The following is a 12,701-nucleotide window of genomic DNA, read 5'->3' as shown; positions in this document are numbered from 1 at the left end:
GCTCGACAGTTCTCCTTCTCACCGCTGTGTTAAATGAATGAATCCAGCTGGACCCGATGGTTACGGAAAGCATGAAGCACAATGTTCAGTGTTTGTCCGGGTGGAGGAACCCATGGCTCGGTCTCGGCGAACTTGGAAGACTTTGACTCCATACGAAGTGTTCTCCTTTACAGGTGAGTCCTTCATTTCTTCATATCCTTCATGTCTAAGATTAGAGACCGCTGCCCGAATGAGCTTACGGTTAAAGTTTCTGATGTCTGTTTGTCTCGCTTTAACGGTCAGAGGGTGGTCAATACGACGTTATGTTTGTTTATTATCGTGATTATGTTGCAATATAGCGCCTTGATTTCATTCTTACACCAGTAGAAATCTAAACAACTGCACATTCATTACAACGAGAGCATTATTAGTGAGGATTAACTGGGATTTAGTGCAGTGTGAAATGCTGAACTAACTCTTAGTATTTCACAACTTCTGGTCGTCTACTATATTTTTTTAATGTAGTATTTTTGCCTCAGACTCAGATCAGTAAAACAAACAGCTTATTAGGTCAAATTTAGCAGTAAACATTGAAGAAGTGATTTGTAAGATATTAAGTAGTAAAAACCACAATAAGCCCATGTGCTGTTGCTATGTGGGTTTTTTTTAAATAATATTCCCACAACATTGGCTCAAGTTTAATATTTAGGGACTGATTTAAAGAGTATTTAATGTTCATTCATCCATTGTCTGTAACCACTGATCCAGTTCAGGGTCACGGTGGGTCCAGAGCCTACCCACTGGGTGCAAGGCAGGAACACACCCTGGATCGTGTACCAGTCCGGGCGACACACACTCACACATTCAGGCACACATATGGACACATTTGAATAGTCAATCCACCTACCAACATGTGCTTTTGGACCTGGGAGAAACACGTCAATCTCCTCACAGACAGTGACCCGGAGTGGGGCTCAAACCCACAACCCCAGGACCCTGGAGCCGTGTGACTGCAATGCTTCCCTTGGGCTGTGCCACCCAAAATAATGATTATTTACTCAAATAATTCTTTAAAGGCAAAATTCAGATGTAGTCAGGGCCACAGTTTAATTCACATAAAGAGAGATGGAGAAATGGAGGACTCGGCTTTCAGAGAATGTGTTCTGGATGTGACCGAGGCCTCAGAGCGCCCCTTTTTAAAACCATATAGTTCTAGAAGAGCGCATGAACATTAGACTCAATCTAAAAGCTCAGCGTTCAATAGAGGATGACTGGAACTGAAATGTATGTTTGAGTTGTAAAACTTGCCTTATCAAAGGAGCTGTGGTTGTAATTCTAGTTTTTTCTTCCGCTTGTTTGAGAGGCAATAATAACATGAAATGGCATCTGCATCTTATGTTACAGTGGCATCGACATCTTACATACGGGTGACAGTGGCATATGCCTATGGCATTGATATTGAATACACATTAAATATTTTTTATTCTAAAAAAAAGGGAATATAAACTGATCACTAAACCTTAAAAAATATTATATACAAAGTTATTTTTCTCTGTATAAGCAGTGTTACTTTTAATATTTCTTTAAAATTGTTCTTTTAATAATTTAACTATACCCAGTAGACATTTAGCATGTTTGAAATAACGTAATGACTGCCGTCTAATCAACGTTCTCTTAAGGTTGAAAATGAAAGTTGAAAAGACGTCCAAACACAGATATTGAAAAGACGAATATTAGACGTATTTCGGACGTCCACTGACGTTATTAATAGGTCCCGAAATAAATTACTTGTATAAAACGCGTTTTGGACGTCCACTGACGTTTAAAATATGTCCTTGACGGACAGACTACTTTTAAACCTATTTTGAACATCCAAGGACGTTCCTTGTTTACTGGGTCCTTGGAATTAAATTTACAGAAATGTGATAACATAAATGGCCTTTATTTTAAAATGACAAAAAAGAATGAAGAACTTGGTAGTAAATGGTTGACACAGATTCAGATGGTGTACTATCATTTGTACATAAAATTGGCCATGTAATACATTTAGTATAAAATTGATATAAATGTCATCATTTAAGAGCATTTATTTTGAAATGACACCGTGTCTTGATATCTTCATGACTTGTGGCTTTTCTTTTGAAATCAGTTCACCTACACGCGCTTACCCTAATGTTTAGGTTGGTAATATGTCAATGTCACTGTCACCCGAAGGTAAGGTGCCGATGCCTGTCCATGTTATTTCCGGTACTGACTCGTTTCCATCTCAGTGAAGTTTCGAGTACCTTACCTTAGTTTTGAAGGAAAGCGTTCTTGTTTCCACGGCAACGGGCCCTTTCGCCCAATCACGCTTTGATAAGACGTGACGCGGCGCAGTCAGAGAACCCGTATGTTGACAATATGGCGAGTGTGGCTTTATTTACATCACTGTTTCGAAGGAGAAAAAGACTTTTAAAGCAGCAACAACAGCTCTTTGTTTTAGGCAGAGTATAAAGGGCGTGTAGACATGGCCTCCCGCAGTAGTGAGAGTCGTCCCACTGTGACAGAGGAAGGCGAAGAGAGTGACGAGTGTGGAGTAAACGATGCGAGCGAAACCGAGTCTACTGCATCGAGCTCCACTGACTCAGAGTGAGACTGGCCACTCAACTTTCACTTATATTTATTTATATATTAGATGTGTATCAGGGCAAATTGCATGCGTGGGGAAAAAGTAAGTGTATAACAGTAAATTCGTAGCCTGCGTATATTAAGGTACTACATGAGAACTTTTGCATCAGAGATTAAGTGCAACACATGTATAATTCTAACATAGGAAACTAACGTAAATGTTACACTTTTTTAATGCAAGCTTTAATACAGATTAAGTTAACGTGGTGAATAAAATCTAAATGCATCTGTTTGTTTAATTACGCAAATAAACAAAAATTGTGCATTAAATGTGCAGAAGTGTGTGCTACGCTGAGGGTGTGTTAATATATTTTTCACCTAGAAATTCATCCATACCTACGTTTACCAGAAATTTTAATATTTCATTTGAGTTGTCAACACAAGAAGTACTTGTGAAAGGTAAAGTGCAGTATCACTGACGGCTTACCTATGAGTGGGCTATATATATATATATATATATACACCTAAACCTAAAGACATTTCCATCATACCTAATGTGCAAACTGGGTAGCGCAGTGTGGGTTTCCTCCAGGTGCTCCATTTTGTGAGTATCCAAGTGTCCATAAGTGTGAGTAAATGTGTGTGTTTGTGTGTTGCCTTGTGAAGAACTGGCTCTCTCTCCAGGGTTCATTCCTGCCTTGCTGCTAATGATTCTGGGTATATATATATATATATATATATAAAATGTATGTGTGTATGTATGTATATATATATATATATATATATATATATATATATATATATATATATATATATATATATAGTGTATGTATGTGTGTGTGTGTTCTCACTGTGTCCGCATGGGTTTCCTCCGGGTGCTCCGGTTTTCTCCCACAGTCCAAAAACACACGTTGGTAGGTGGATTGGTGACTCAAAAGTGTCCGTAGGTGTGAGCGTGTGAGTGAATGTGTGAGTGTGTGTGTTGCCCTGTGAAGGACTGGCGCCCCCTCCAGGGTGTATTCCCACCTTGCACCCAATGATTCCAGGTAGGCTCTGGACCCACCGCGACCCTGAACTGGATAAGGGTTACAGACAATGAATGAATGAATGAATAATCAGTGTTAATTAGACCTGAATGATCACACACTTGAATACTGATTGTGCTGGAAATCTTAAGTCTTGTTAAACAGACCTTTTTCAACATACAGTATAGCACAAGTAAAAATTTAACAAGAGCATTTTAAAATTATTCAAATACAAAGCTTTTGTGCGTGTTTTCCTCTTATTTGCAATGCAGACTTCTTTACTCTTGCCAATTTTGTGTATTCATATTCTTTGGCTACTGCAGTAAAAATAATAAAGGAGGTCTAGTCCAGTTACTACATCAGAAAAAAGACCCTTTTCTTCCCTCTTTCAAGATTGGGGAGAACTTTCTGTTTTTAATTTAGAAAGCCAGCCTTCATAAATAATTATATGCTGTTCCCCATCTTTAGTGAATTTATGTACGTGGTTTCCAAGAGCTCACCACAGAAATTGCATGGCTTAATTTAGAGAGAGTGAAGAAAACATATGCCTAGGTGGAGATTCAGTTTTGCTCTTTTTTGTGGAGAAAGAGCACTGTCTTCAATGTACGTACAGCTTGTGAGATTTCATAAAATCTGTGATGATGCTGCTAAACTATAGAATTCTCCTGCATTGTAAGAAAAGATGGTTGGATTAAAATGAGTATTGGATCAGATCAGGAGGATGGTCCATTTTAAATAGGAAAACAAAACTTGTGTGGTTTTAGGTCGGCTTCTGGTCATTGTCTTGTTTTAAATTGGGTCAGTGGGTGCAGTCAAAAAACTGCTGACTTATGTGTTACTGGTAGACACTCAGTTTGATACCATATGATCTAAAGCTAAAAAACAGCTTGCAACAGAGAGAGAAGAACATTAATCATGCAGATTGTGTTTGAGAAAATTACATGTTCTTGGTACTGGTTCATAAAATCCGAAGGTCATTCACATGCACTTTTGCTCTGTCTTGAAGTTCTTAACCGCCTGTGTTAGTTTTTCCATTTTCCCTTTTTGGCCTTGTACAAAACGCTGATATATGCAAGAATATAACATACTGTGTTATTATTGTATGACACAATGATTATTTATGCAGGTCAATGACAAATAGGTCTCTAAAAATGTATATAAAACAGCAATTTATCTTGCAGGAATTGCAGTATACTTTGCTTTCATATCCTGTTCATAATATAACTGTGCAGCAGGTTAGTGTCGCAGTCACACAGCTCCAGGGACCTGGAGGTTGTGGGTTCGATTCCCGCTCCGGATGACTGTCTGTGAGGAGTGTGGTGTGTTCTCTCTGTGTCTGCGTGGGTTTCCTCCGGGTGACTGTCTGTGAGGAGTATGGTGTGTTCTCTCTGTGTCTGCGTGGGTTTCCTCCGGGTGACTGTCTGTGAGGAGTGTGGTGTGTTCTCCCTGTGTCTGCGTGGGTTTCCTCCAGGTGACTGTCTGTGAGGAGTATGGTGTGTTCTCTCTGTGTCTGCGTGGGTTTCCTCCGGGTGACTGTCTGTGAGGAGTGTGGTGTGTTCTCCCTGTGTCTGCGTGGGTTTCCTCCAGGTGACTGTCTGTGAGGAGTATGGTGTGTTCTCTCTGTGTCTGCGTGGGTTTCCTCCGGGTGACTGTCTGTGAGGAGTGTGGTGTGTTCTCCCTGTGTCTGCATGGGTTTCCTCCGGGTGACTGTCTGTGAGGAGTATGGTGTGTTCTCTCTGTGTCTGCGTGGGTTTCCTCCAGGTGACTGTCTGTGAGGAGTGTGGTGTGTTCTCTCTGTGTCTGCGTGGGTTTCCTCCGGGTGACTGTCTGTGAGGAGTGTGGTGTGTTCTCCCTGTGTCTTTGTGGGTTTCCTCCGGGTGACTGTCTGTGAGGAGTGTGGTGTGTTCTCTCTGTGTCTGCGTAGGTTTCCTCCGGGTGACTGTCTGTGAAGAGTGTGGTGTGTTCTCTCTGTGTCCGCGTGGGTTTCCTCCTACAGTCCAAAAACACACGTTGGTAGGTGTATTGGCGACTCAAACGTGTTCGTAGGTGTGAGTGTGTGAGTGAATGTGTGTGTTCTCCCTGTGAAGGACTGGCGCCCCCTCCAGGGTGTATTCCTGCCTTGCGCACAAAGATTCCAAGTAGGCTCTGGACCCACCGTGACCCTGAACTGGATAAGTGCTTACAGATAATGGAAGGATGCATGGCTATAAACTCTGTCAGAGTGTGTAGTTTCACAGCCACACTTTAGTTTCCCAGCACTTTGCTGGCAATGGCGTTTGCTCCATCACGACAAGCTGCAGCGAGCCGGTAACTAGTCTGATAAGATCCTTATTCCCCAAGTTCTTAGTCTGATATTTCATTCCACCTTAAACCATGCTTTAATTAAAACCCATGTAGCTTTATTTATCACACTAGCACGACTAGTTTCTCCTGTATGTTTATGGGCTTGTAACAAGGGAACTGGGGAAGATCTCTGTTGCCGGAGTAGCGTTGCCTAGCAATGGCAGGGCAGTGATTGTACACCGTATATGGCTAGACCAGTGACTGTATAAAACACGGAAAGCACAATGTCTCAAAAGTGAAGCCAGCAAAGTTCTAGTGACTCTGCTGGCTGGTGGCAAAATGATGGCTAGCTCCACCTAGCCCCCAAGATTTGGCAAAGTAGCTAATTTTCAGTGTAATTTTTTGTCCTGTAAACTGACTTTTCACCTCCAGCGTCTAAACATTGGCATATTATTTTTAATTTACCTGAAATTATCAGAAATCAATTTTAAAGGGTTATTCTGCTATATCATAAGAAGGCAGAGTTAAACTTAGGAATGAGGTGATTGATAGCCTTGGCTAGTTACAGATTAGCCTAGTTAGCCTGGAGTAGCCTAGTTGTAATGGGACTGTCAGGCACCCAGCAAATTAATAATACTATTGTTCAGTTCTTATAAATGTTAAATGTATATGTTTTGGCAGCCATGTTCATGTTCAGAAGTGTCATGTTCTGTTGTTTGTTGAACTACAGGAATTCTGTAACATTTGTGCATCTCTGCTTCAAACACTGAGTAAAGTGTCGGCAGAAATGTAAATTTCACTTTAAATTATGCTACTGTTACATTCTAGGGCCTCCTTTCTTCCAGAAATTACTCTGTGGCCACAGTAGAATTATCTATTCCACCTCAAGTGGTGTAAATGTTTCCTGTTACATACAGAACTACTCAGTCCTCGTTAAATTAAGCAGAGATTACAATGTGCCCCTGGTAGAATGATCCATTTCACATTTAATGCTGCAGTGTTAAAGTTGAAATGGAAATTTCTCACACACGGAGCAGATGTAGTTTGAGAAAGGAAAATAATGTGAAATTAAGGTTGTTTGCCATCTATAAAAAAATTGTTCTGCTCCTGCGACACCAAGATGGCGGTCTGAGATTTTGAGCTCCAGTTTTGCTCTGAACTCAGCAAAACGTTAGACAGTGAGTAGGTGAAGAGGCCAGTTGTAGATTGCATGCAAAATTTAGCTGAAGCATATTTTATTTGCATGAAATGTTAGTCTGTCATGTGGGAGAACATTGGAGAGCATGCACAAGCTATAAATATCAGTGGATGGAGCGAAGTGCAACTTTGGAAATTCCTAGCTGGTGCAGGTAAGAAACGACAGGTCCCAGAGTGTATTGTGTTCACTGTGCTGAGGCCAGACATGGTGTTATATTCAGAAAGTAAATGCATAGAAGCTGAAATACACAGACTTAGAGAATGAGGTGAGAGAATGTGGGTGGCAGGCACATATAAGAAGACTGGTAGAAATGGGTGTAGGATCTGTGTGCAGTTTGGATTTAGAGGCTGAATAAGAAAAGCACAGAGTAGTTGGAGAAATGCACTGTTAATATGGAATGGCTGAGATACTTAGTGTTTTAGCTACGTGGAGGGCTGGGAACTTGTGGCACTGTGGTTTTTATTATTTGGAATTTTTATGTTGAATTCCTAGTTTGTGATGTATCAAATTAAGCTCAAACGGAACTGGTGGGCCTAAGCAAGCATTAATGGTGCCAGTGGGACTAGCTATGGCTTTGGTCACCAGGGAGGCTGATGTGTATCTACATGTAAGTGCATCTGTAAAATGAGCCTGGAGAGAGGTGAGTCTGGGATGGCAGAGGTGTCATGGGCTTAAATCAGTGAAACACAGATGAAGGCAGGTGCCTGCATAATGTCCCCTGAGAAGCGTTGGCATTTTTGTGGTGGCTGGTAGGAAGAGAATTGGCAGGGCACTATGTGACGCTCTAATAGAAAGGATATTTTAAATATTATCCTGTGTAAAAGAAGAATGTTGAACTTACGTGCACTCCTAATACTGTTTTTTCCCCCTCTTTTGTATCTTAGTGAGATTGAGCCTGAGTGGCTGGATGATGTCCAGAAGAATGGGGACCTGTTCTATTTGGAGCTGAGTGAAGGTGAAGAGGACGCTGTCTTGGCCCAGGTTACTGCCAGTCAGTCTGCTGCAACCAATCATGTGCGCTTCAGTGAAAAAGAAGCAGAGATCATCACTGAGGAAAGCAGAAAGTGCAGGGAGTCTAATGCTAAATCAGAACCAAAACTCAAAAAGCTAGCCAAGATTCTGGGACGTAAACGGCGACAATCTCAAAGAGGCAGAGATGGCAGGACTTCTCAGCAGCCAGCCTCCATCTTGAAGAACCAGACCGGGCAGCGGGCAGGACTGGTGGTGCAACAGTCACATCTTAAGGATGTCTGCGTTTACTTGAACCCTAAACGGCTGGGCAGTACACCTCCTCCTTCCCCAGAGAAAGGAGGGCTGCTAGAGGCTTTACTGGGTGTGGTTCATCGAGGAGGAGATAGTAAAGGGAGAGTAGGGGAGAGATTGATTATCCACGGATTAGTACCTCACAGCCCTGCTAGCAAGTGTGCAGAGATTTTAATAGGTAAGTAAGATTGCGCCTTAGGGTGTGTTTATGTTTGCGGTTAGGTCCCTCACAACTGATCAAGCTCCAACAGGACTTTGAGATGAACATAACAGACATAACATTCACCAAACCTTCGGAACCAGTGTGTCTTCTGGTCTCACAGATTTTCAGTGTGGATGTTTTGTGTGTATTGGGTATTGCTATGATTCTCTCACAAACGAATCATTGTATTACTTGTTTCCAACCTTTATCTGTTTAGTAGTCATAGCTTACAAAATTAAAATGTACAGTGCTCAGTGGATAAATGACATGTTACAGTTCTTATGTGAAATTACTGCTTTGTTTTTCTGCTATTTCATAAAAGCAGTAATTCACCTGAGTCTGTTCCTTACCATGGTTGTTTCTTCCACATCAAAGCAATCTGGTACCCCCTCGGCACATTTCTCAAAAATAATGATGTAAGCCCACTCACTGTGTTCGTAAATGTCAGTCATGACAGTCAGTCATGACTGTCTTTTGTGCCTTTGTTTTAAGTATGTGCTAAGATGTCTTACCTAGATCGGTTGTTGTATGGCGTGTTTATTTGGAATAAACGTTTTAGCGTTTGGGATAGTTTAAAAGCCTCAATTTGAAAAGAGATGGCTTGTTTTACAAAAATTCTCTTTGTTTTTATTTACATGAAAGGGCATGCTAGTAATGCAAACCCGCAGTAGTCCAATTCCAGATGGACCAAATGAATTCCAAAGGAATTACACTACTAAGTAGAACACCACAAGCTAGCTTTTACGAGTGGCTCTAAAACGCCTGCGCATACTAAAGCAATTAGGCTATTTAAATATCTGAAATAATGCAGAGAACGTCTGTGTAACAGAGATAGGGGAGCCCAGATCTAAGAAAGGCAGGTGGAGGAGGCCTTTGTTCTGCAGAAGTAAACATTCTGAGTAGATAGTGTATCACACAGCAATTGCAATGCTGAGGTACATTTCCATGTGGTTCTGTTTACTTAGATAATGCATTCCCCACATTAGTGCTACTCTTAGTTTTCACGACTATTAACCACGTCTTTCTTTTACAGGCGATGTCCTTGTTGCTGTTGACGACGTGGATGTTACATCAGAAAATATCGAGAGAGTACTCTCATGCATTCCTGGTCCGACACAGGTGTGTGTGCATGTGTGTTTGTATTTCAGCAGACCACCCAACATCCGCTGCCCATTTTAAAGACGCTCAGAAGTTATCTGTATTTTAATGCTGACTGAGCATCGTAAACCCTTCTAAGCATTAATGCAGTGCCAGGTTTGACAGAGCGCGCTCTGAACTTCTGCAACAACTGCATGCAAGCAACATTAGAACCCATTAGAAACTGCTTCTTTTCTTTGTTCTGCATGCCTTGATGTTTTACACTGTGTTTTTGCACTTTCAAGCACCCCTTCTATTCCCTTCTACAGTACTTAATTACAGTGGCCGCCTGGCTGAACTGCTTCACACTGATTTGAAAATTCTGGAATTGTTTTAGACATTCATGGGAAAATGACTGTGCAATGAAAACATATATTTGAAGATGGAAAAGGGACCTAAAAGTTAAAATAACTATAACTGGTGGCCCCTTTCTCCTGTACTGTAAATGCTTGTTTCAGCACACATTTTACTATAATTACATAATCCTGACAACTATCATCTGTTTAAAAAAAAAAGATTATTGTTGAAGAAACCGTTGATGTCATACTTTTCTTGTTATTTGTGACAAGAACACCACCCTCGGCACCACCCACAGCTTATTTTACTTGGCAGTGTGGCTCCGCTGTGGGAAGATTTTCTAAATAGCTTATTAATGTGGAAATTTTTCATTGGAAGCGTTTACGGGGGAAAAAATCTAATATAAGAAAGGAAGCGCTTCCATGTAGTTCTGGGCTGAGAGAAGTCTGAGGCTTTTTCAGCTTTAAACAGTGCTCATCTACAAACATTGTGTCTCTAATCATGTGTTTTTAAAGAAACTTTCAGGACTAATTAAGTGCTAAAACACATGCATCTGATTCCAGTGTGTGGAGTCTTGTTTTTTTATGCCAAGTTACCTGTACGTTGAATCAAAAGTTTGTGGCAGGGGTCAAAACAATATTTTATGAGGTTTATGAGACATTTTTATTGTGTTTTTAATTGAAATTCTAGGCAACAAAGACCCTTTTTTTCTAAGATGGTGGAGCAGATTCAGCTCAAACTACCATTTTATTCTATGGCAGGACTTGGATGTGGCTTGTCCCACCCACATGACATGGCAAAAAGCTAACATCAATGATAGCTCATCTACTGTTTCCCTGATTTGGACATTCTAACTGCCAAAGAATTATGCACCCAACAGGATATTCTTAACTGTGCAGAAATAAGAAATATTTCTCATTCACTCTGTTGTGTTTAGTTCTTAAATTGGCGATCTCATTAGGACCAAACATTAGTGTTAGAAATGTTTGCACAGGCCACATTTAATATTTAATATGCTAATTAAAATTTCAAAATCAATGAATCAAGAATTACACATATTAAATGCTAAATTCTGAACACTGGAGTATATTTAGGGCTGGACAATATCGTCAAAATTGATATCACAATATATTTCTTAATTTTGATGAATTTTGATATCGATGAACAGTATAAAATCTGCTGAAAACCGTTCAAAAACAAACCAGAAAAATGACATCACCATCAAAGATAAACCTATTGGCTTTGTCAGTTTTCATATTTTTAAACTAAATTTTAAACCGAGCACGCTGAACTGATGGCAGTGCCCTGATAGATGGTGTCAATAATATATAATGAAATGTTGAAAGTTTGTTTAAAAATCATATTGTTATTACGTTTTATATTGCAATTACAGGAGGTCCTCAGGTTACGTCAGTCCCGAGTTACGATGTTTCGTGGTTACGACACATCTCCCATTTACTGTATAAAGCCTTGTTTGGACTTAAGTGGTTTTGCGTCGTAAACGTCGTAACGTGTACTTCGTGTTTGGTGTGCGGCAGAAGAATACACGGTTACGCGGCTCGGGACCGAGGAGGATAGGTGTTAGGATAGGATAAGTGCTTACAGTATGTTTTTTACGTACAGTATGTACGTATGTTCCGACTTACACTCACACCACTCAAACTGATTTTCGGTGTATGTGTTGCACTAGTATGAGTGGATCAGACAAAGCAGTGCAGCTGGAGATTTTAGACATTTCAGACCAGTCTGTGGCTATTCTATTGGGCATATCTACATTCATCTTCCTTGTAGACTACAGTAGTCTAAAACAGTAGTATATGTTACTGCATACAGTACAGTGGAACCTCTACCTACGAACTTGATCCGTTCCGTGACCCGGTTCGTAAGTGGAAAAGTTCGTTTCTCGAGTCAATTTTCCCCATTTAAAATAATGGAAAAGCAATTAATGCGTTCCAACCCCCGCCCCCCCCCCGAAAGTCACCCTTTTTGCACTGATATATGTTTACAACACTCTTAAATTAGTAAAAAAAATACATGTAGCGTTACTAAAAATAAAAGAGAAATACAGTGGAAACAGTAATAAAAAAGAAATAATAAAGTTGTAAGTGGTTACACATCGCTACCTTGAAGACGTGACGACTGGCTGGAGGAGTAACACAGGCACTGGCTGTATGACGGGAGGTGGGAGGTGGGTGGAATAACGGAGAGTAGGTGGTGAATGTGGGGAGACGAAGAGTAGATATGGCTTAACTTAGCACGAATTTCCATGTCTGCTATTTACACTAATGCTAAATTGCTAAAGCTACAATGTGCTAATCTTAAAAGCTCACTCAAGTCTGGGCGCTGGAAGACTCGCCTATTGGGGTCAGGGGCCATTTCCAGCCGCCGGCTCGGAGGAGGCTCGGGTTCGTTTCTAGAGTCGTGGTTCGTTGGTGGAGGCAAAAAATATTCAGATGCCCGGTTCGTATCTTGGAAAGTTTGTTAGTAGAGGTTCCACTGTATTCTATTATATCCATTCCCTTCAGGTACTTAAAGGGCACAGATTGTGACAAAGTAAATTTTAAGTGCATTAGCAACTGTAAAATAAAATAAATGTTATTTTATGATCTGCTTAAAAGTCTGAAAACATGGGATAAAACAAGTCTGAATCTGAATTTGTGTTGATTTTTGGCACTTCATAATTGTCCAGCCTCTTTTTGAGTCTCTCCAA

General features: G+C 40.6%; 1 protein-coding gene across 5 annotated transcripts in view; it reads left to right on the top strand.

The window, feature by feature from the left end:
- intu (inturned planar cell polarity protein) overlaps positions 1-12,701 on the top strand; it is a 37,491-nt gene that overhangs the window by 64 nt on the left and 24,726 nt on the right. For 3 of the 5 annotated variants that reach the window (XM_066680510.1, XM_066680508.1, XM_066680513.1), the window contains exons 1-3: positions 2,390-2,607; positions 7,977-8,533; positions 9,591-9,676. In XM_066680510.1, the coding sequence (XP_066536607.1) occupies positions 2,486-2,607; positions 7,977-8,533; positions 9,591-9,676 (765 nt within the window). In that variant the 5' untranslated portion in view covers positions 2,390-2,485. Of the gene's footprint in view, positions 174-2,389; positions 2,608-7,976; positions 8,534-9,590; positions 9,677-12,701 lie in introns of those variants that run through there. The other 2 variants (XM_066680511.1, XM_066680512.1) reach the window with 1 other exon arrangement.

Source organism: Hoplias malabaricus, chromosome 9 (genome assembly GCF_029633855.1).
Source record: "Hoplias malabaricus isolate fHopMal1 chromosome 9, fHopMal1.hap1, whole genome shotgun sequence".
Taxonomy (NCBI): Eukaryota; Metazoa; Chordata; class Actinopteri; order Characiformes; family Erythrinidae; genus Hoplias; species Hoplias malabaricus.
The sequence above is the reverse complement of the archived record's forward strand: the minus strand, read 5'-3'. Positions and strand labels throughout refer to the sequence as shown.